The sequence below is a fragment of the Daktulosphaira vitifoliae genome, unplaced genomic scaffold (assembly GCF_025091365.1).
Source record: "Daktulosphaira vitifoliae isolate Bord-2020 unplaced genomic scaffold, ASM2509136v1 Scaffold_4, whole genome shotgun sequence".
Taxonomy (NCBI): Eukaryota; Metazoa; Arthropoda; class Insecta; order Hemiptera; family Phylloxeridae; genus Daktulosphaira; species Daktulosphaira vitifoliae.
The window spans coordinates 40,493,050-40,515,122 of record NW_026099575.1 but is presented as its reverse complement, the minus strand read 5'-3'; the positions used below and the strand labels follow the sequence as shown (position 1 = coordinate 40,515,122).

The window sequence follows — 22,073 nt, the reverse complement described above, 5'->3', positions numbered from 1 at the left end:
CATTTTATTTAAAATTTAAAAATAATTAATATTTTTAATAAAATGTAAAAAAATTAATTATTGAGATATAGCTATAGACCTAACGTATAACTGTTATTTAAAAAAAAAATCAGCTAAAAATATTAACTGGATCAAAAGTTATTTAAGTTGTCAGTGAGTGGTGGGCCACCCTGTATATTTATTAAGTAATTAAAATATATACTTACATTATTATTAAAAAAATTACTATAACTAAAGAATTGATCTTTAATAATAAACTTAAATTAAAAAAAAAAGTGAAACAATAAAATAGCTGTGTAGAATTTAAAACTCAATTTTTTGTTGTTAATATAAATGTATATAATGTATTTTATTGTTGCGTTTTTCATGGGAATTGTATTAAATGATGTGATTTTTGCTTTTGTTACTCAAATATCTCTAAAAAAGGTCGCGCTGCAATTAATGAGATAGTAAACAAGTATCATTGATGCATTGTAAGTTGCCTTGAAATAATTTGGAAACGCATTTTATAAATGAATTTAAAGAATGCATATTTAAATGAATTCGGCATTTAATAAATAAATACTTTTATAAGTATATAATATATATATATTCACTTATGAATGTGTTAAAGCTTTCATGGATTGTCTTGTTACTTGAAGTGCTTGCATGTTTGCAGTTGAGTTCTGACGTTTTGGACTCATTGCAGAGTCCATCTTCAGAGTGATGGTTGCTAGTCGGTGGCTGCAACTATACTGGCNAGTATAAAATTAATATTTTACGATATAAAAAATAAATGTGAAAATAACAACTTATTCTTTTAAATATGATATCATAAAACGCATACATAAATATACCTAACAATTTTTAATAATAAAATTTAATGATAAACTAGTGGTTGATATAGTTTAAGAATTGTATATTATATATAGATAATAATACCATTTAAAATAATTTTTAATACTTAACTAAACATTTTTATTTGTAAATTTTTTTAAACTAATTTATGTTTTGTATAACAACATAATTAATTTTAATAATATGTATTATAATAAATATATTTTATTAATAAAAACAATTAAAATATCTCATTAAAACAGGGGGAGGTCTTAGCTCCCCTATTTCCGATTTTAGCTACTTCTACGAATAATTGATTTGTTTAATGAATTTATTTAATTAAAACGATTTTAATTTAAAATTACAACTTCAACGCCGAGGCAAATGGTCAAAATGAAGCGGAATGTTATCATTGGTGATTTGACAATAATAAAGAATGACACTGCGCCGCCTTACCAATGGCTGTTGGTTCGAGTGTCTGCTGTTCATACACGAACAGATGGAATTGTCCGTGCCGTTACTGTGAGAAATTCTGGCGGAGCAGAGTTTTGAACATGACCCCCTATAATATTGTTATCCCATTAATTAGTTGCCTAATATTCTGATATGGCCTAATATGCATAGTATTTGTATGAAGTAATTTTTATCATTTTTATTTTTAATGTGTTATAGTAATTAATTTATTTGTATTTTCAATATTCTATGTGTTCGTATTATTAATATTATTCATAATTAATGTAAGTTACATGCATTATTTGTATTTTTATGTGTTTTCGATGAAAATCTTACTTATTTAGTTCATTATTATTTTATATGTTTTTTGAATAAGTTATTTTCCACTGTTAGTCATAAATTACTTCAGTTCCTATATATGTGATTTAAACTTAGAAATTTATATGAGCCATGTAATTTTTTTTTTTTTAATATTTGTTATTAGAAACTGAAAGGTGTTATGANTTTTCAATATTTGTTATTAGAAACTGAAAGGTGTTATGAGTTCATTGTTATATAAATTTTAGTTGTTAAATTACCAATATAAATGTTCCATGTTAACGATTTATAGTGCTTCAGACAAGTTCATTAGTCATACTGTGTTATTTTTTATGTTTTAGTTTAAAAGGCTCTAAGACCTTTCAAAAGGGGGTTCATGTTCGCGCCAAGCGTGAGAGCTGCACTGGTTGGGTGTGGTCAGCTGGTAGTGCTTGAGCTCCATCAGCTATTAGGACGCTATATCAGCGGCCTGTATTGTTTGGTCGTTTTATTCAAAATATATATATATATATGTACTTGTTGTAGTATTATACAGATTAGGTAAAGTTACGTTGATTTTCATTTTAGTTAATAGTTGTTTTTGTATGAATTAGTAAAGCATTGTTTTTAAAATACATTATTCATATTATTATTTTGAAGTTTTGTTTTTAAAATACATTATTCATATTATTATTTTGAAGTCAAATAGTTGTTTTCATTATTTCCTTTTTTGTTTACATAGGTTGGTGCATTATTGCAGTGAAACTACAGATATTGTATTACTGTTGTAAATTGTAATTCATTTTATTTATATAGAGCTTAGATGCATGTAAGTAGTATGAAGTATTATATTTATTGATTATTCGGTTCGATAATGATAGGTTTAGCTGTTTGTATTTAATTATTTAGTTGTATTCATTGAGCTGGGTAAGCTTATTTGTCTTTTGGCAATTTTAAATTGATTAGAAACCTTTTTTGTTGATTATTAGTTGCCCCTATTTTAAGCAGTACGGTGGAGTTCTATTCCTCATTTTTATTTTGAATTTTTTTAGAACAGCCCAGGCGGAGACATCATGTTATTTAACCATCTTTAAGCCATTTAAATTCTATCTCTTTATAATAATGATTAATTTACATTTTTTTTTCGTCATCATCATTATATGATCAGAATCTCAATAAATAAATAAAATTGCTCTCGATAATCTTTTATTTAAATCAAACATTTGTTCCAAACATGGAACTAATAATAAATAAATAAAATGTTCAATAAAATGTTTTTTGGAAAAAAAGTATTTAGATAAAGGTATCATTGGAACAACTAAAGTTTCGACATAATGTTTGATGATATAATTCCTTAGCTAAGTACAATTTTTACTATACAAATATATTTTGTACTATCTAAAATATTTTTGTTTAAAAATTTTTACGTGAATATTTTAAAGTATTGTACATTAATGTTCAATAATTAACCAAGATTAATTATTAATTTATCGAAAGTATTAAGGTTTTTCTAACATAATTATATATTTTTTAGCTTCGATGCGAAGCTGAAAAAGTATTAATTATACTGTGTTGGTTATTTTTTTGTATGTGAACGCTCAATCACAGCTCTTGCTGGAACGATTTTGATGAACAATACGTCACAAGATCACAAATTATATCTAGTCGAAGATATTACCCTCAAAAATTGAAAAAATTTCCCTCGTTCCCCGTAAATGGGGGAAATCTCCAAAAAAATTACAAACTTAAAAATCACTAATTTTGGACATTTTTTCAACTTTTTAAAAAAAAACCAAATCAATATAATTTTTTTTTCATAGATGCATGATGCCTTTGCCTTTTATTTGGTATATTTTTTTTATAAATCTGACTCTTTATCTGCCCACGGGGGGATTTAAAATGACAACTTTTTTGCAAAAATTAACTTTTTTAACTTAACTTTTGAAAGTGTTCTGAAAAGTCTGACACTTTTATATAAATATTAAATAAAAGCTAATGCAATATACATTATCATCGAAAAAATAAATTTCCGACTTTATTTTGTCTTCACGATGAAAATAGTTACCAAAAACTATTTTTGTGTGAAAATTTTGGATTTTATTTTTTACATTTTTAACTTTATAATGCTATAACTTATTGAAAAGTGTATGGATCCACACAATTTTTTTATAATAAATAATATTTATTAATAATCCCTTTTTCATTCAGGATATTAATAAGAAAATAGCAGATCATATAGCTTTTGGAATATTTCACCATTTTTTTAAAATTAAACTTTATCTAAAAATTTGCATCGAATCGTTTTTTATGATAGTGATTTTAATCAGTCAGATATCATTATACTTAACCCAACTATGCCGTGTCACCATTGTGCCACGACACACCTGTGGTGGGTTTTTTTTACTTAATACTGTCATAACTTTTTTTAAAAATGAACGAATCAATATAATTATTTTTTTTTTAGACCCCTTAGATATTTACCTATCATTTGCTATATTTCTGCGAATATTTGACCTATTGCCAACTCTCAGGAAGAGTTTCAAAATTGCAACTTTTTCACTAATAATTAACTTTTGAAAATGTTCCGGAAAAGCTGACACTTTTATATATACCTTAAATTAAAGGTTATGTAATATTATTTAATTTGAAAAAAAAAATTTTAATTCTGAACTGCCTCCTTCGTGAAAATGACTATCGTATGCAAAAATTCTTGGTATTATATTTTACATTTTGATACGTAATCCACACTACGGCCGCACAAGATAAATGTATATATATTGTCACAATATATAGTTTTACAACAACGAAAAGAAGAGAAAGAACAATCGTAAAGATGATATTTTTAAAAACTTTTTAAAAAATTCACGAATCAATTTTATTTATTAATGATAAATACTATATATATACCTCTTTCATTCGACATACTTTTTTTTTAAATCGGACTATTTCTCTTTAAACAGGAGAGGTTCGAACCTTTAAAAATGCGTATAGAAAGTAGAACTTTTTCAACTTAAGTTTTGAAAATGTTCCGAAAAGACCGACACTTGTATTTATACCTTAAATTAAACATATGTAATATACTTTATTTAGAATGTATGGATCAATATTATTGTTTTTTTATAAATAATTTTTATATACCCCTTTCATCTGACACATTTGTTTTTAGATCGGATTATATCCCTTTATAAAAGGAGGGTCAAAACTTTAACTTGAAAAAAAAATTTGACCTCTGGATTTGTCATCATTGTGAAAATGAATACTCTTTTTAAAAATATGCTATTTTTGTGTTAAAATTCTGTTTTTAGTATTTTATTGTATTTTAAAATACCTCACAAGGGGAGTACACTGAATTTCATAAATATTATATAAATCAAATTGATATAGCATAGATAGTTAAACTTAGATAAATTTTTTTGCTTCTTTTAAGTCGAAAAAAATAACTAAAATTTAAACATTTTTTTCAGTCAACAGAAGCGACGTACAGTTGCCAAATCGGTAACACACTTGTATCTTACGCGCTTGGAGTAGAAGTTCCATCCCGTGTATGGCAAAAGATTTTTTTCTTAATTCTTTTTAAGTTTGAATAAATTTTCAACTCATTTAAACTCAATAACTTCAATAAAGATGAAGGATCCCATCACTGTAGTCATCACTCGCAAGAAGAAATTTCTTATTCATATTAAATTATTTTACTTTGTAATTTAATAAATTTTTTACTTTATCTATATGTGGTACTACTAGACTATAATATTCCAAACTTTTTGGTAACATGTTGCTATATAAATCATTTCTAAAGTGATTGTTAGTTTCTCCTGAATTAACAATGGATTTTTACAATTATAATCAAATTTTATAATACACTCAATTGAGTAAATATTTTTAACAACTTTGTTTTGATTGTTTTTTTGTAGTTAAAGTATATCATTAAAATTAATTAAGTTCTGAATATTTCAATTGTAGAATCTTTTTAACACCAAAAGTTACTAGGAAATAATACTATTATTTATATTTAAGTTATTTATTACAATAAAAATGCAAAAAAATATTAAGATTTTCTAATAAATATACTATAAATAGTTATTATAAAATTTCTTGACTGCACATTAATCCTAACGACACAATTTTTTTAATTCTCATAAAATTTCCTATTTAATGATGTAAATTTTAAACTTGCAAATTGAGCTAAAAGTGATAGTAATACATTTTTTTTAATTATAAACTTTCCAAAAATCAACTTTAAACGATTTAAAATATAGGTTAAATTTTCCTTATTTTTAACATATTAATAATGAAAATCAGTATTAATTTAAAACAATTTTTTTTTGTTCTCAATTATTTTTTTTTATTTGTAAATACTTATTTTTTAATAATAAGTAATTATATTAAAACATAGAAGTGATAGAAGAAATTTAATTGCATATTTGAAAACATCGAGAAAAGTTGATTTAGAAAAGTACATTTTTTATTGAAAAGTATTGCATCAAGCCCTTTAATTTTTAATTTGCGTTAAAAATAATGAAATATACAACTACTTTATTATTTTTATAATATCTCCGTAAAAATTACAATATTAAATTTTTGAATATCAATTTCACATTAAATTTAATTATTATTATTATTTATTCATATATTATAATTATAAATCAAATAATAATAGCGATAAAATTAAGGGAATAAGGTTATTGTTGCTTTTGAAATAATCTACCAATTTTTTAAAATTAAATGCTATCTACAGATTTGCATGGAAGCGTTTCTTATGATAGTAATTTTAATCACTGTCAGGTATCATCTATACTTGTACCAACTATGCCATGCACCATTGTGTTGCGACCCCACTGTGCTACCGTTTTTTATCATTTTCAATAGCAATTATTTCATAATATTACATGTGTATCTAGAGTGTTAGATATGATTCGCGTTTAAATAAATTAAATTAAATTAACTACATCTTGAATTGCTATATCAATTTTTACTTGTATGTATTTATTTTTTATACAAAATGTTTACACTTTTAAATTGTATATAATTTTTTATAGTAAGAGTTTATTTTAATTCAAAATGTATGAAGTTCACATTCTTTTTGTTGGTTATTGTAAAACTACAATTGATGGTAATTTAGCCAATTGCACCTGCACTCTTATAAAAGGCCCTAAAAATATCATTGTTGATACAATGACTCCATGGGATACAAATAATTTATTAAAAGCTTTAGCTCAATATGGTCTAAGTTGTGAAGATATAAATTATGTGGTTAGTACACATGGTCATTCAGATCATGTTGGTAACAACAACTTATTTTTAAAAGCACAACATATTGTTGGTCGATGTGTAAGTTATGAACAATTATATTATAGTGATAGTAAATTTTTTAATACTGAAGGTATTTATAATATTGATAATAAAATAAAAATAGTAACTACTCCAGGACATACTGCCACAGATGTTTCTGTTATTGTACATACTATAGATGGTACAATTGGTATAGTTGGTGATTTATTTGAAAAAGAAGAAGATATTGAAGATGAATCAATATGGCTCAATGCAGGAAGTGAAAATCCAGAATTACAAAAAAAAAATAGAGAGTTAATACTGAAACAAGTTGATTGGATTATACCAGGTCATGGGCCTATGTTTTCTACAAAAAACTATAAATAGTTTTTAAATGCAAAAAATATTTGGCCATAGTAAGTTTTTATAAAATTATTCAATTTGAATAAAATATCTACAAAGAAAAATATTAATTATTAAAATTAACATCTATCATAGTAATAACTTAAAAATATGTAAAACTAATAAGAAACATTTAACATAAAACATTATAATACAAATGACTTCTAATTGTAGAATTAAAATTTTAAAGTCTTCTTATGTCGGAGATCTTATCAGTAGAAGTAATAAGTATTACGAAGAGTGATATAGTTGATTATTATACCAATTTTATATGCATAACTTAATTAATATACATTTCTAATAAAAAAATGTATTATTTTAATAAAAATAAAGTGACATGAATTAAGTTGTTTTCTTTTTTTTTTAATTAATTCATTTCTTGTAAAATATTAACAGTTAATTTCCATTTATTTTAATTATATTCTGTAATCTTTAGCTAACACTGAACTTTATTCAATCACTTGATAATCTGTTTAGGTTTATACAATTTATTCTTTTTTGTTATTAAAGAATCTTTTGGCATACACTTGGGACAACATTTGGGGTACTGCTTGCTCGGTTTTAACAATTTACATTCTTGGTTAAATGAATCACATTGAGCACATGTTTCACATCTATTTTAAATTTTATAGTTGATTATATTACTTTTTTAGTTATAAAATTACTAAAACTTACTCCATTATCTTAATTGTTGGTGTTTTTGTGTCCCTTAGTCGGATACACATGTGTTTTTCACATTTATTTTCTGGGTACCATACTGAGTCTATTTTATGGAATGTTTTAGTGTTGACATCATAACATTTACTTTCTAAAAATGATAAAAATTATTATAACTTTTTTTAACAACTAAATTCTTTATAATTAAATACAAAAATATTTGGTCATATATTACATATTATTCTTGTAAAATATTATGTACTTAATGTCATATTATGATATTAAGTCAAATAAAATTAAGTAAAATTTTACATAGTACATGCAACCTTTGAACTTCCTCATTTAATTTAAATAATAGTATGTTTCAGCATAATGATTTTAAACAATAGATTGTTTATTTAACAATCATATATTAACAAATATTGTGCCTTGACTATAAAATTTGATTAGTTGTAAATACAAATATTATTTGCATAAATAAATGAATTAGACTAGGTTGCAGAAATATTGTCAGTAAACTTGTTAGAAAGAGCAAGGACAATATTCAGTGACTAATAATTAACAAAACAATTAAATGCATGTCAATATTCACAAAAAGAGTCAGAATTATAAAAAAATGTTGCACCACCTACTATATATATTCCCCTAACAAATCGTAGGGTCGTATTTTTAATTGATTATTATCAATGGCGTATTTGATACTTCACCTCGGGTAGGACGATATCATGTCAACCTCCTCCCATTAAAAAATAAGCATTTATATATAAAAGCAAAGATATGTAGTGTTAATGTGCGCATTTATATAGTTTAGGGATGATTAAATATAACTTCGCTCCTCATTTTATTATCATTATATTATATTAGTAAAAAGTGTGCAACTAATTTACAGTATTTATAATAGAAGATTGTTAATGTTATTTCTAAAAAATGACGTTTTAAGAGATAACTCTTTTAGCCCTTTCTTTAATACGTTTTAATAAATACACATCAACGTCTTAATCACTGATTAAAAGTGATATTTTCGCTACAATCATCAAAAAAATAAAGAATCCGTTTGCTAAAAAAGTTACAAGGTGATATTAAACACATTTACATGGTTACAGTGAAATTTTTATTTTTTTCTAACAAGAGTGCTATGGATAATTTATTATGTGAAATTATATTAATTATTATCTAAAGATAATAAGTTACTCACTTAAGTTAGATTCTTTAACTTCAGTAACAAAATCTTCATCAACTATTACTATGTTAGTATTGTCATCATCACTTTTGGCAATGTTTAAGTGACTCTCAAGAGAAGAGACAAATATAACGGCCACTGTCAACAGGAACAAGAAACAACAATATGCTTTTGCCATTTTTAATGTTTGTTAGTAATGTAAAAACAACAATAACGCTGTGCACATTGACTGTGTAATTATAAAGGACGTAATAGATAACCGTAACCTAATATAAGAAATAGTTTTAATCGTATTTTACATTTTGTAAAATCCGTACAACGTGCACAACCACTACTTTGATAACCTTATAGTGCCCTTTGACTGGCGATAATAATAGGACAATAGACAGTTGATAAATAGGTACTATATATTAAGACAATAGTATTTATATACATTCCTTACTTCAAGTTTTTAACAACATTTATTTTTTAATCAAAATATAATTTGATAACATAATGGTGGGCACCTTCAAATGGTGTTATTCAAAAGCATAAAAATTATTTTCTCATATATAATAACCATTAATAAATTAACTAAACTTTAAGCAAAATGCAATTCCGAATATTTTACAACAATTTTTATTAAAAGATAAGTCAATCTTTAAAATTACTCAAGGTTTACATAAAGGGATATAAATACTTAGAATAATACATAAAAAATTGAAATGCACAAGAAGCAAAGAAATTAAAGAAGTGGTAGTATAATACAACTAATTGAGATGATTAATTAAAATTAAATTTAGACCAAATGATAATGAAACGAAAAAAACTTTTAAATGAATCGTGTCAAAACATGTTAATGTTATGAAAATATAAAATTAAAACACATAAAGACTAATGTATCATAGTAAATATTTTCACTAATTAATAAGTTAGTAAATGACCCGCTTATAAATCTTTAAAATGATAATATCTTTATTTTCGCAAGATTTAACTTGTGTATGTATGTTACATATATAATTTGTTTTATAATCGCTTCGGTTACTGCCTATAAATAAAAAGTATTAACTATATTACCATGCAGAAATAAATGATTCATCTAATGTTATCCATTTAATGGTTCTGAACAATATATTAGTGCTTTATTGTTCCCATTAAATCTCATTTTAAACTTCCCTACTTTTTATTTATAAATAATCTGCAAAAATTTATATTGAAATGTAACCAATTATTTCCTCGAAAATGATATAGTTAACAACGATTTTTGGCAAAATAAGTTGAACAATCAACTGTAATATTATTTATATCTTATGCATCAAAATTCTGACTACGTCTTTGATGATAAAGCCCAACTTAACCCTCAAAAAATAAATCCTGGTTACATTATAATAAATAATGAATTTAAAAGTTCAGTGGCAGATTTATGAGAGAATAATAGCTGATGGCATTTTTTATGTTAATAACTGTGTCCAAATAGACTCTCATAATTTACTCATTACGAGTCCGTATTCAGACGATTCAAAAAAATGTTATGGATATGGGCAACATTACCTATATTTTAATTATTTATTACAGATTTTATGTTTTTGATTCTGTGTCATCATAATCTAGTATGAAACAAAAAGATACGTAATTTAATTGAAGTAAATTTGATATAAAAAAACACAAATGAATGTTTACAACAAAGTTGGTTATTTATTTTTAGTAAAACAACTAATAAATGTTAATATTTTATATCTTTGAATTTAATGAACTATTTAAATAGTTACCATATACATGAAGATTTGGAATTATTTATTTTCCATAATATTTTGCGGGTTTTTTTTATGCTGTAAGTTAAGCAAACTTTAGGAAGACTCATTTGACATCATGTGCGAATGTGAAGCCTTGTCCACACTAAAATCAAACTACTTGAATAAACCTTTTCGTAAAAAAGAAGATATTAAAAACCTAAAACCCAGAGAGATACTTAATTTCGCCAGAAAGACAGGACTCCTTGGTCATCTTTAGAGGTGACTTTATCGTTGGTAATGTATTAACACTTTGGTGATAACACTTAGGAATCAAGACAATTCGGTATGAGGTGCGCACAATGGACCAACAGGTCTGAGTGCATAAGCATTATGTCCACCTCGATAATAACTAAAACTAAAACTAAGCAAAGTTTAAATTTATTGATGTATGTCAATATACATGTTGTAATAAAGAAGTTGTAATATAACTTCTAATAATAAGAAAAAAGAAATCATTAATTTAGTAAAAAGTGACATTCAGTTAATATTCACTAAAAAAAGCTCTGTTAATAAGTATTATTTATTAAACAATATTACAATCATATCGTTTCGCTCCATTAACATATAAACTTCCATGAGCAAAAAGGGTCATAAACTATACTCAAATTTTGGAGGCCTAGCATACGTTTCTTTAATTTTAGGAAATTTAGTCATCTTCCAATTCCATCCAGTAAATAGAATAATACTACAATTTTTATTAAATATTTTAATAGCATAGCTTTAAACAGATTTATCTAAAATCAATAATTAGAAAATTTCAAAAACCTAACTGATTAAGTTTAAAGGTTAAAACACGCCTTAAGCCAAAATAAACAGATGTTTTTTCATTTTTAAAGAACTCGTCTTATGGCGCAATATGGCAAAAATATTTTACACGCTCGCTCACTTGACATTCGACAGCTTAATCATTCAGCGTCGGTGGTGGGTATTTGACGAGTATGTTAATCTAGATTATTTTTATTTCGTAATCAAGTCTATTAAATAAGTATGATTTATTTTACTTTTTTGTGGATAATTGTGACCTTAGTTATTCAAACCCAAGAATTTAATCCCAAGCATGTACATCATTCAAATGAAAAGGTAATTTTAGCATTAAGGAACTTAATGTATTATTCATATTTGTAATATTATTTCTAAATCAAAAAAAATTTTATAATTTCTGACTAAAATATAAAAACTGTCTTAAATAAAACGAATTTCTGTTCTTAACATTTACTTTTCACGTTTAAAGGATGAAGTAACAATTAATTGATCTTAAGAAATAAAAACAAAAATAAACATTTTTTAATTCGTTAAATAAACAGTTAAATTATCTGACGAAGTTAACACAGAATTTTTATACAGTCTATTACTAGAGATAATATATTTTACGAATACATACAGTGGCCAAACTATACAACCTTCTTCATAGATATATAAAAAATTAAAAGACTACAAGCCACATAGATTTACATGGAACCGGCATACTTATTCAGGGCCTCGCGTAAAAGAAATCATTAAAAAGGAAGCTTAAGACAGTTGATTGATGGAATTTGAATATTGCGGTTATAATGTACTCAAACTCATAATACTATGTGGGTAGGTCCACAAGGAGATTTAAAATGACAACTTTTTCACCAAAAATTAACTTTTGAAAGTGTTCCGGAAATACTGACACTTATATATAAATATATATATTTCATTAAAGCTAATGTAATGTACTTTAATATGAAAAAAAAAATTTCAAACTTTATTTTGTTATCATGGTGAAAATGGCTACCATATTCAAAATTTTGCTATTTATGTGTTAAATTTTTCGATTTTGTATTTTATTTTATTTTGAAATACCTTACAAAAGTTTTTGAGTTAGAAAAAAATGTTTAACTTATTTGATTTTTATCTAATTTAAATTCAATGACTTCAATGATTACCAAGCACCCCATCACTGTAGTCTCCCCTCCTTTGAAAAAAATTCTTTTATTAAATTATTTTACTATGTGATTTTTATTTTTGTGGCTCTCATTTATTTTCTCAACCCTCACTTAACCAACTATTTTTAACGATACATTAAAAGATCACAACTATTATCAAGTTAAGGATATTACCCACAAAAATTGAAAAAATTTCCACTTTATCAATGAAAAATTTACTTGGCTCACATTCTCCATATAGACAATTAAAATCATACATTGTTAATGTTTTTAAAGAATTTATACCGCAATTAAATTTAATCCAATAATTATGGAAATAATTTAATTTCAGAAGTTGATAGCTTATAAAGACGAAGAAAAAAAAGAATGCCAAATACGTTTTAATAATTACGGAAAGGAAGAACAATTTGTTGCTTTAAATTTAAAATACAATTTTGGGAATAAGAAAACTCTATCAAGAAAAGAAGTAATATACCTATTATAATCAATTTTAAATTTAAACAATAATAAGATATCAATAAAAAAAATATTTGTAAAAAATATAATACACAAATAATTTTAAGAGATTATATTTCAACGAATTATTATTATTAATTTTTAATTTTAGTTCGCAAATTCTCTTACTTTTTAGATCATAAACATAATTGATGAGGACATGATAAAATTTTGCGAAAACTATAAAATAACATTTGTGGACTTGAACGATAAAAAAAAATTCAGATCAAAACGAGCAAGTGACAAAAAAAGGTATCAGGGACAAACTCAAACGCAATTTGTGAGTTTCGGCCCGCAGTATTCTAATAATCAAAGCGTAAAAAATGGAATAGCTGAAGCAGTGTCGCAGCCTGATATGTCAAAAGCTACTGTTAGTAAGTGTATTTAGAAAAATATTGCAGTTATATTTCAGGTAGTTTACCTAGTTCAGTCAGAAATGAGTAGTGCCTTCGTGCATAGGTACCGGTGTTCATTTTGTTGAGAACATTTGTCTGAGACTTATTTGAAATTGAAACATTTGTTGAGACAACAAATGCTAATATCAATTTATTTATTTTGTTGAATGTACAATAAAAAAAATATTAAATTTACATTGTGTTCTTTTACTTCATGTAATAAACAAAAAGGAAGGAGGGTGGTGGGGATAATGGGAAGTAAAGGAAATTGAAGGGATAGAAAGGATAGTGTTGGCTGTGGTGGTTGTTTTAGTATAAAGAAAGTAAGAGTGGCTAGCGGTATTGGGCAGTGACTATAATAGAATGAAATAGAAAGGGATTTCGGGGTGTGTCTTTATAAACGCGTCTAATATACAAGGTGATTTTTTTATCATAACCCGTTCAATTACTTACAGAATAAATATATTTAAACATTTTTTTTTTGGTTATCTTTAGTATTTTCTTCAAATTCTTATTTATTTTTCTTCTTTATCTTTATTCAAATTTTTGTGTTAATATACATGTATAATACACAAGGTATTTCAAATACAAGTAGCTAAATGGTTTTTATGACATCGCTGTCACAGTCACGGATTGTTTATTATCAATTATGACTATCAATAGATATACTTTTTATATAGTCAGTTAGTGTATTTATGAACTCACAACAATGTGCCTTACTACCATTGATAATAATAATGCTGTGTACCTGTGAATATTGATGTCATAAAAAACCAATTAGCTACCTGTAATTGTAATACCTTGTGTATTATACATGTATATTATCTCAAAAATTTAAAACTTTAAATGTTTATACCTAATAAACGAATAAAGTTATATTAAAAAATTCAAATGCCATTTACTATTAAAAACTCAAACATTTTATCAAATTAAAAATATATGTTGCCTTTTAAAAAAACAAAATTGACACCCTTACAAGGCATAAGGGATGAACTAAAAAAGTATTACATAGTTAATAATTCAAGAATAATGTGTAACTAAAGATAACCAAAAAAAAAAAAACTGTTTAAATATATTTATTCTGTAAGTAATTGAGTGGGTTATGATAAAAAAATCACTCTGTACATGAGTAAGATGAAATATCGACGAAAGATAACTAGCCCCTGTAAAAAATGTATACATTTATGTATATATACATGAATTTGTGTGAATCACAAATATTGTATTTCTTTATACAATTAATCTACTTGTTTGTTTTCGACAACCTACGACACTCTAATTGTTTATTTCTAAAAATCCTTCGGTGAAGGGTTTATTATAGATTTTTTATATTTTCACTTACCCTTCTAATTATCCTGATGAGGCAGATATTCTGTTGAGTTGAATCATGTAGTTGACGTTACTATTGTCAATAACTATGTATATGCGTTGGTAAGCGCATTTGAAGTTACGCGATCTATATTAACTCGCGTTTAACTATTTTTCTAGTACAACTCTATATTAAATATACTTTAGATAAAATCCAATTTATTCTTTGGTATATTATGTAAACCCTTTTTGTATATTTATATGATGTACTTTTTGGCCTTGTAAGTAATATTTTATACTAACGCATTTTTAATTGTAACAATTTATAAAACCAATAAAGAAATTCTAAACAATATAACTGTCCTGTGCAATAAACTATTTCCAAGTGGCCTACGTCTTTTCAGTCGTCCATAGAATGATCTAGGGTAGATGCGAGCTCAATTTCGGTTCTTTGCGCAATAGATTATACTAGTGTCCTATACTCCGATGGGCCGCACTGTGCTGAAATCAGACTGGCTAGTCGACAAGTGGAGAGACACTTTAGAAAACATTTATAATTAGATGGAATCTTGACTACGATATTATTGTGCTAGTACTCTGTTCAACCAGATTGTGGCGCTTTAATAAGTAATAGAACACAATGCAATCTAATCATGTATATTTCGAAGTGTGTATATATAAAGTGTATATATAAAAAAAATAAATAAATACCAATATTTTATATGTGTTAGAATATTTGTATCACCAAAAGTATTCGACCGAAAATAAGATGTATAATATTTTTTGTAAATCCCAGCAATTAGGAATGGAATATAGAAGTTGTGTAGATTTGATATAGAATTGTTACCAAGAGCGAACCATACACTCACACACATTCCATTTTTGTATCTTGATTAAGAACTCCAGAGACACGTATAATCGTAGTTGTAGCCCTTGTCGCGATAGAAGGCGTCGTCGTCAAAGAGCGAGTCTCTACCGAGACAGAACAGAGTGAGAGTGTTTTTTGTGGAAAATTGGACTTTTTATAGCCCACAAATCTGGTTTAGCGACCTCTGGTGAGATTCTTGAAATATTTTTTGTTATATTTGATTGGTCAATGTGATAGAATCTTTTACGAGGACGTTTTATGGAATGATTAAAAGAGTGGTTGAAACTTGTGTAAGGGTATTATTTTTTTATTCATCTTATCCACGGGGAACACTGATTTGGTGATATGATTTATTAAGTATATGTATTATTTTCTACATGTATTAAAATGTGATACTATAGTCATTTAATAATTTATGAGAATATAAAAATCGAACTTCTACAAAGCTAAAATTTTATCCATTGTATTCATTAAGTAATAAGTTTTGTTGCAAACAAAAACAATATTGAAATTAATTATATTGTTTTGAAGAGTAAAATATTATTACAATTCGATTAAACATTTTGATAATAATTAAAGTTATTTATAGTTTTTGTCAAGACTATTTATTCTTTAACTTTTTCCTTTGTTTTTTAAGGTGGTGTAAACTTTATGGGACAAGCTCAAAGTCAGTCAAGTGTAACTGATTGTGATGATTGTAAAGAACAAAACATAGAAAAAAATCATAATTCAATTAAACATTATACTTCACCTCACAGTTTAACTGACTTTAATGGACGTAAATATAAAGAAAATATTTTGAACTTTCCTCCCAATGTCCCTAGTAATAATAATAAACCAATTCAATTAACTCAAGAAAATCAGAATAATTTTAAAAAACATCTCATGACAAATAATGAAAACCGTTTACCGTCATATTACTTGAATGCCGGAAAAAATATACAAGAAGTATCACTACCTAAACCTGTAGAAAATAACGCAGATTTTTCCTATGGAAATATTCCTAACGATAATGCAGCGCCAAATAATAATGATTTTTCAACATATAAAAATAATTTAAATCCAACTTATAACAAACAACCATTTGATTATTTTAATGAAAACCGATTACAGTTATTAAATAATTATTCTAATGAACATAGTTCTCCTAACCAAATGAATATTAATCAAAAACCTTTAATAAATTATGAACAATCTAACTCTAAAGATAAAACTCTTAACCCAAATAGTCCTTATAATTTTAAGCAACAATTAGTTTCAAATAATAATCCTTTAAATTTGCCACAATCTAGATATTTTCTAAACACCAACCCACCATACACAAATCCCACACAAAGTCACAGCAAAGTAATAACTAATCAACAAAACCAGAAAACGCTATCTGATGACATAAATTACGCTCAAAAACCATTTTTCTATTCAGCATATTCTAATATACGTCATCCATTATTAAATCAGAATCTTAATCAATTTAACTTACCAACATTATGTAGTTATATTTATCAAACATGCTTAAACGCTATATCCAATATTCGGGATCAGGCAGGACTTAGCTATCATCAATTTCCTCTCAATTACCAAGGGACAAAGCAACATGATAATTCTATGTTGACTCAAAATTTTTACCCAGAATCGGGCCAAATCTTGACAGAAAATAATGGTTTTCGCAGACAAAAATTTATGTACATTCAACCAAATTATGCAGATTCGATTCAAAATTTGATTGGATATAACCCATCAAATGAATATATTAGACAGCATCCAATACAACCTAGTTATCTAGGTTTGGTGCAAGTTCCTATTAGAAATAATGAACCTAGTAATCAACAGCCAATAAATACACAACTTAGTTATTCAGGGTTGGATCAAAGCCCTATTAATAATAATGGACTTTTTGGTCAACAACCAACAAATACACAATCTAGTTTTTCAGATTTGGGTCAAAGCTCTGTAAGTGATAACGTACCTCATAATCAACAACTTACATCTACACAATTCAGTTATCCAGGTACAGGTCAAACTCCTATCAACAATAATAATGGACTTTTTGGTCAACAATCAACAAATACACAATCTAGTTTTTCAGATTTGGGTCAAAGCTCTGTAAGTGATAACGTACCTCATAATCAACAACTTACATCTACACAATTCAGTTATCCAGGTACAGGTCAAACTCCTATCAACAATAATAATGGACTTTTTGGTCAACAATCAACAAATACACAATCTAGTTTTTCAGATTTGGGTCAAAGCTCTGTAAGTGATAACGTACCTCATAATCAACAACTTACATCTACACAATTCAGTTATCCAGGTACAGGTCAAACTCCTATCAACAATAATAATGGACTTTTTGGTCAACAATCAACAAATACACAATCTAGTTTTTCAGATTTGGGTCAAAGCTCTGTAAGTGATAACGTACCTCATAATCAACAACTTACATCTACACAATTCAGTTATCCAGGTACAGGTCAAACTCCTATCAACAATAATAATGGACTTTTTGGTCAACAATCAACAAATACACAATCCAGTTACCCAGGTTATAGCCAAAGCCCCATCAATAATAATGGACTTTTTGGTCAACAATCAACAAATACTACACAGCCCAATTACCCAGGTATAGGTCAAACTCCTATCAACAATAATAACGGACTTTTTGGTCAACAACCAACAAATGCACAATCCAGTTACCCAGGTTATAGCCAAAGCCCCATCAATAATAATGGACTTTTTGGTCAACAACCAACAAATACACAATCTAGTTTTTCAGATTTGGGTCAAAGCTCTGTAGGTGATAACGTACCTCATAATCAACAACCTACATCTACACAATTCAGTTATCCAGGTACAGGTCAAACTCCTATCAACAATAATAATGGATTTTTTGGTCAACAACCAACAAATGCACAATCCAGTTACCCAGGTTATAGCCAAAGCCCCATCAATAATAATGGACTTTTTGGTCAACAACCAACAAATACACAATCTAGTTTTTCAGATTTGGGTCAAAGCTCTGTAAGTGATAACGTACCTCATAATCAACAACTTACATCTACACAATTCAGTTATCCAGGTACAGGTCAAACTCCTATCAACAATAATAATGGACTTTTTGGTCAACAATCAACAAATACTACACAGCCCAATTACCCAGGTACAGGTCAAACTCCTATCAACAATAATAACGGACTTTTTGGTCAACAACCAACAAATGCACAATCCAGTTACCTAGGTTATAGCCAAAGCCCCATCAATAATAATGGACTTTTTGGTCAACAACCAACAAATACACAATCTAGTTTTTCAGATTTGGGTCAAAGCTCTGTAAGTGATAACGTACCTCATAATCAACAACTTACATCTACACAATTCAGTTATCCAGGTACAGGTCAAACTCCTATCAACAATAATAATGGACTTTTTGGTCAACAATCAACAAATACTACACAGCCCAATTACCCAGGTACAGGTCAAACTCCTATCAACAATAATAACGGACTTTTTGGTCAACAACCAACAAATGCACAATCCAGTTACCCAGGTTATAGTCAAAGCCCCATCAATAATAATGGACTTTTTGGTCAACAACCAACAAATACACAATCTAGTTTTTCAGATTTGGGTCAAAGCTCTGTAGGTGATAACGTACCTCATAATCAACAACCTACATCTACACAATTCAGTTATCCAGGTACAGGTCAAACTCCTATCAACAATAATAATGGACTTTTTGGTCAACAATCAACAAATACTACACAGCCCAATTACCCAGGTACAGGTCAAACTCCTATCAACAATAATAACGGACTTTTTGGTCAACAACCAACAAATGCACAATCCAGTTACCTAGGTTATAGCCAAAGCCCCATCAATAATAATGGACTTTTTGGTCAACAACCAACAAATACACAATCTAGTTTTTCAGATTTGGGTCAAAGCTCTGTAGGTGATAACGTACCTCATAATCAACAACCTACATCTTCACAATTCAGTTATCCAGGTGCAAGTCAAACTTCTATCAACAATAATAATCCTTTTGATGAACATCCTACAAACACACAATCCAGTTATTCTAAATTGGGTCAAAGTTCTATTGGAAACAATGCACCGAGTATAAGTCAGTTGGCATATGCATCACCAAATTACTCAAGATCAGACCAAAGCTTTAACGATAAAAATACGTCTACTGGCCCGCAGTTTCAGGTAAGTAGTCCTATTCCCATAAATATTCAACAACTTGATTCAGAACTTCCTAATAAGTTAACTCATACAACTAATTACGCTATTACTGGAGGGAAAATTGGGTCTGATGTATCCATAGGTAATTTAATGACGCCAATTGATACTGAAGGAGGAGATTCTCAATCATTAACTAGTTTAAACATAGATGGTAAAGAAACAAGTGCTTTGGCATCAGCTCAAGGAAAATCTACTAGTGGAATAACTCAAACACAGGTATCAGGATCATATTCTGGCACAGGAATATTTTCAGCTCAAGCTCAAACTAGTGATAGCGACAAAGGAGCTCAAAGTGTAATAATGGGAAATTCGAATGGTACAACAAGCTCAGCTGAAGGAAAAGGAGGTAAGAGCAAAGTACAATCACAAATGCATTACAACTACGAGACAGGAACAGCTCTAGGCGAAGCTCAAAGTTCAGGAATTAATTATACTACAAATACACAACTTGAAGTTGGAGTAAAAGGTGGCATAGCTGATGCTCAATCGTCAGGTCCTGGTAGTACATCGAGTCAAGCTCAAATAGGTTTCTTGCCACATGATTTAAATAATAATACTGACCAGAAGTCATTATTTAAAGGTGGTGGTACAGCATTAGCTCAAGGTGGAACTTATACTGGTCAATCTCAAAGTCAACTCTTTGGATCGTATAAACATGGAATTTCTTATAATGGTGCAGCTCAAGCTAGTTCAGGAAAAAATTATCAAAATTTACCAAAATTAACTATAGGCAACTCCAAGAATACAATTAATAAGTTGGAAAAAATTGGTAATAATAGTCGAGATGATATCCAACTTCATAAATCTTTCCAAATGTTAGAAGAAAATCAAACTTCAACTCAAAAAATAAAAATTTTGGACAATGTAATGAATACTACTCAAAATAGTATCATTTATTCAACATCTACCTCATCCCCTATTTATTCGTCATCAGAATCATCACAGAATTTTGATGTTGATTCTGAGTATAACTATGATAATGAATATTATGAGGATGAGAAGGAAGATCAAATTTACTCTAAAACAGAATTAAATGCAAAAGAAAATATACCTACTCAGGCGCAAAATTCATTTTTAAATTTAGGAGACAAACATGATATTAAAATAATTCGTGATACAGATAAAACTATGAAAAATAGTCAAGTTTTAAGCTCGGGCGAAATCATACCAGGAACTAATGGTACCAAAGTACCAATTGGTTTACGAGCTAGAGTTACCTCAGTAGCTGGAGATCAAACTGAGGCAAAGGCTTTTCCAGGAGGACAAGCGCAATCACAAACTATACATTATACGCCAGGATCAGGTGGTTTAACAATTGTAGATAAAACTAAATTAAGGGCTTTACTTGGCAATGAATCATACATTACACCATTAAACAAGACTTACAAACATTTTCAAACTGATACTAATGGTGAAACTGGTTTTTATCAATCAAGTGACAAAAATATACAATATTATACAAAATCATCAACTTGTGGCTACTTTTCTTTTTCATGCAATTACATTGATGGAGCAAAAACAGGTGCAAAAATTTGCAAACCAAATGCCCTACCATTCCCTTGCCAAAATAAAATACTTGTAAGATAAAATAGTAGAGGGATACATAGTTGAAAAATAATAAAGTTATATAACACATCAAAACTTAATGTAATTTTTTTATTTTAGCATATTAAAATATATAAATAAGAACACTATTTTTCTTAAATTTGGCCCATAAATAATTTTATTAATTATTTAGTATTCATGTAATAATTTAACATTAGGTACAAAAAAATGTATGAATCACTAAAAATATACATAAAAGTTATAATCTTATAATTAAAACCAAATTTAAGTAATTGAGCAAAACTTACATAAAATGTAAGAATTATAAATATCATAACTAATAATTTTATAAAATACATACATAAATACATGTATAAACATCATTAAATACACTTAAAAAAGGTAAATTTTTAATGAGATAATTGAATAGTACTTTATTTATTTCTTAACTTAGAATTTTAA

The 22,073-nt window shown here is 27.2% G+C and overlaps 3 protein-coding genes and 1 long non-coding RNA gene across 54 annotated transcripts; 3 read left to right on the top strand and 1 right to left on the bottom strand.

Annotated features, from left to right (window-relative positions):
* Nucleotides 1-1,060: 1,060 nt before the first annotated feature.
* LOC126906323 (uncharacterized) lies at nucleotides 1,061-5,441 on the top strand. Of its 2 annotated transcripts, XR_007704216.1 has the most exons (4): nucleotides 1,061-1,553; nucleotides 1,929-2,127; nucleotides 2,309-2,395; nucleotides 5,031-5,441. It is a non-coding gene; the product is annotated as an uncharacterized LOC126906323 (long non-coding RNA). The 2 variants fall into 2 exon arrangements; XR_007704217.1 differs by lacking the exon at nucleotides 1,061-1,553 and having other exon boundaries at nucleotides 1,809-2,127.
* A 917-nt stretch (nucleotides 5,442-6,358) lies between these two features.
* Nucleotides 6,359-7,693, top strand: LOC126906316 (metallo-beta-lactamase domain-containing protein 1). Its single transcript, XM_050686864.1, has 2 exons — nucleotides 6,359-6,541; nucleotides 6,603-7,693. Exon 2 carries the CDS (start codon nucleotides 6,625-6,627, stop codon nucleotides 7,219-7,221), a length of 597 nt encoding a protein of 198 aa, XP_050542821.1. The 5' UTR covers nucleotides 6,359-6,541; nucleotides 6,603-6,624; the 3' UTR covers nucleotides 7,222-7,693.
* LOC126906319 (uncharacterized) lies at nucleotides 7,579-9,374 on the bottom strand. Its single transcript, XM_050686867.1, has 3 exons — nucleotides 9,089-9,374; nucleotides 7,912-8,044; nucleotides 7,579-7,850 (listed from the first exon to the last, which is right to left on the bottom strand). The coding sequence occupies exons 1-3, from the start codon at nucleotides 9,249-9,251 to the stop codon at nucleotides 7,694-7,696; spliced, it is 453 nt and encodes a 150-aa protein (XP_050542824.1). The 5' UTR covers nucleotides 9,252-9,374; the 3' UTR covers nucleotides 7,579-7,693.
* A 2,329-nt stretch (nucleotides 9,375-11,703) lies between these two features.
* On the top strand, nucleotides 11,704-21,962 carry LOC126906287 (probable cyclin-dependent serine/threonine-protein kinase DDB_G0292550). Of its 50 annotated transcripts, none has more exons than XM_050686762.1 (6): nucleotides 11,704-11,925; nucleotides 13,087-13,221; nucleotides 13,387-13,624; nucleotides 16,459-18,294; nucleotides 18,451-18,522; nucleotides 18,751-21,962. In XM_050686762.1, exons 1-6 carry the CDS (start codon nucleotides 11,833-11,835, stop codon nucleotides 21,651-21,653), a joined length of 5,277 nt encoding a protein of 1,758 aa, XP_050542719.1. In that variant the 5' UTR covers nucleotides 11,704-11,832; the 3' UTR covers nucleotides 21,654-21,962. The 50 variants fall into 50 exon arrangements, with proteins under 50 accessions (XP_050542719.1, XP_050542740.1, XP_050542731.1 ...); XM_050686783.1 differs by having other exon boundaries at nucleotides 19,060-21,961; XM_050686774.1 differs by having other exon boundaries at nucleotides 16,459-18,141; nucleotides 18,751-21,960.
* Nucleotides 21,963-22,073: the final 111 nt, after the last annotated feature.

What these genes read in the sequence shown, in the direction of transcription:
- LOC126906319 (XM_050686867.1), bottom strand. Translation starts at nt 9,251, where the DNA reads ATGGCAAAAGCATATTGTTGTTTCTTGTTCCTGTTGACAGTGGCCGTT. An exon ending in AGTTAAAGAATCTAACTTAA is followed by an intron (nt 8,045 to 9,088) that starts GTGAGTAACTTA and finishes TATCATTTTTAG; the next exon opens with AAAGTAAATGTTATGATGTC. An exon ending in CCAACAATTAAGATAATGGA is followed by an intron (nt 7,851 to 7,911) that starts GTAAGTTTTAGT and finishes AATTTAAAATAG; the next exon opens with ATGTGAAACATGTGCTCAAT.
- LOC126906316 (XM_050686864.1), top strand. Translation starts at nt 6,625, where the DNA reads ATGTATGAAGTTCACATTCTTTTTGTTGGTTATTGTAAAACTACAATT.
- LOC126906287 (XM_050686747.1), top strand. Translation starts at nt 11,833, where the DNA reads ATGATTTATTTTACTTTTTTGTGGATAATTGTGACCTTAGTTATTCAA. An exon ending in TACATCATTCAAATGAAAAG is followed by an intron (nt 11,926 to 13,086) that starts GTAATTTTAGCA and finishes ATTTAATTTCAG; the next exon opens with AAGTTGATAGCTTATAAAGA. An exon ending in TATGTCAAAAGCTACTGTTA is followed by an intron (nt 13,625 to 16,458) that starts GTAAGTGTATTT and finishes TTGTTTTTTAAG; the next exon opens with GTGGTGTAAACTTTATGGGA.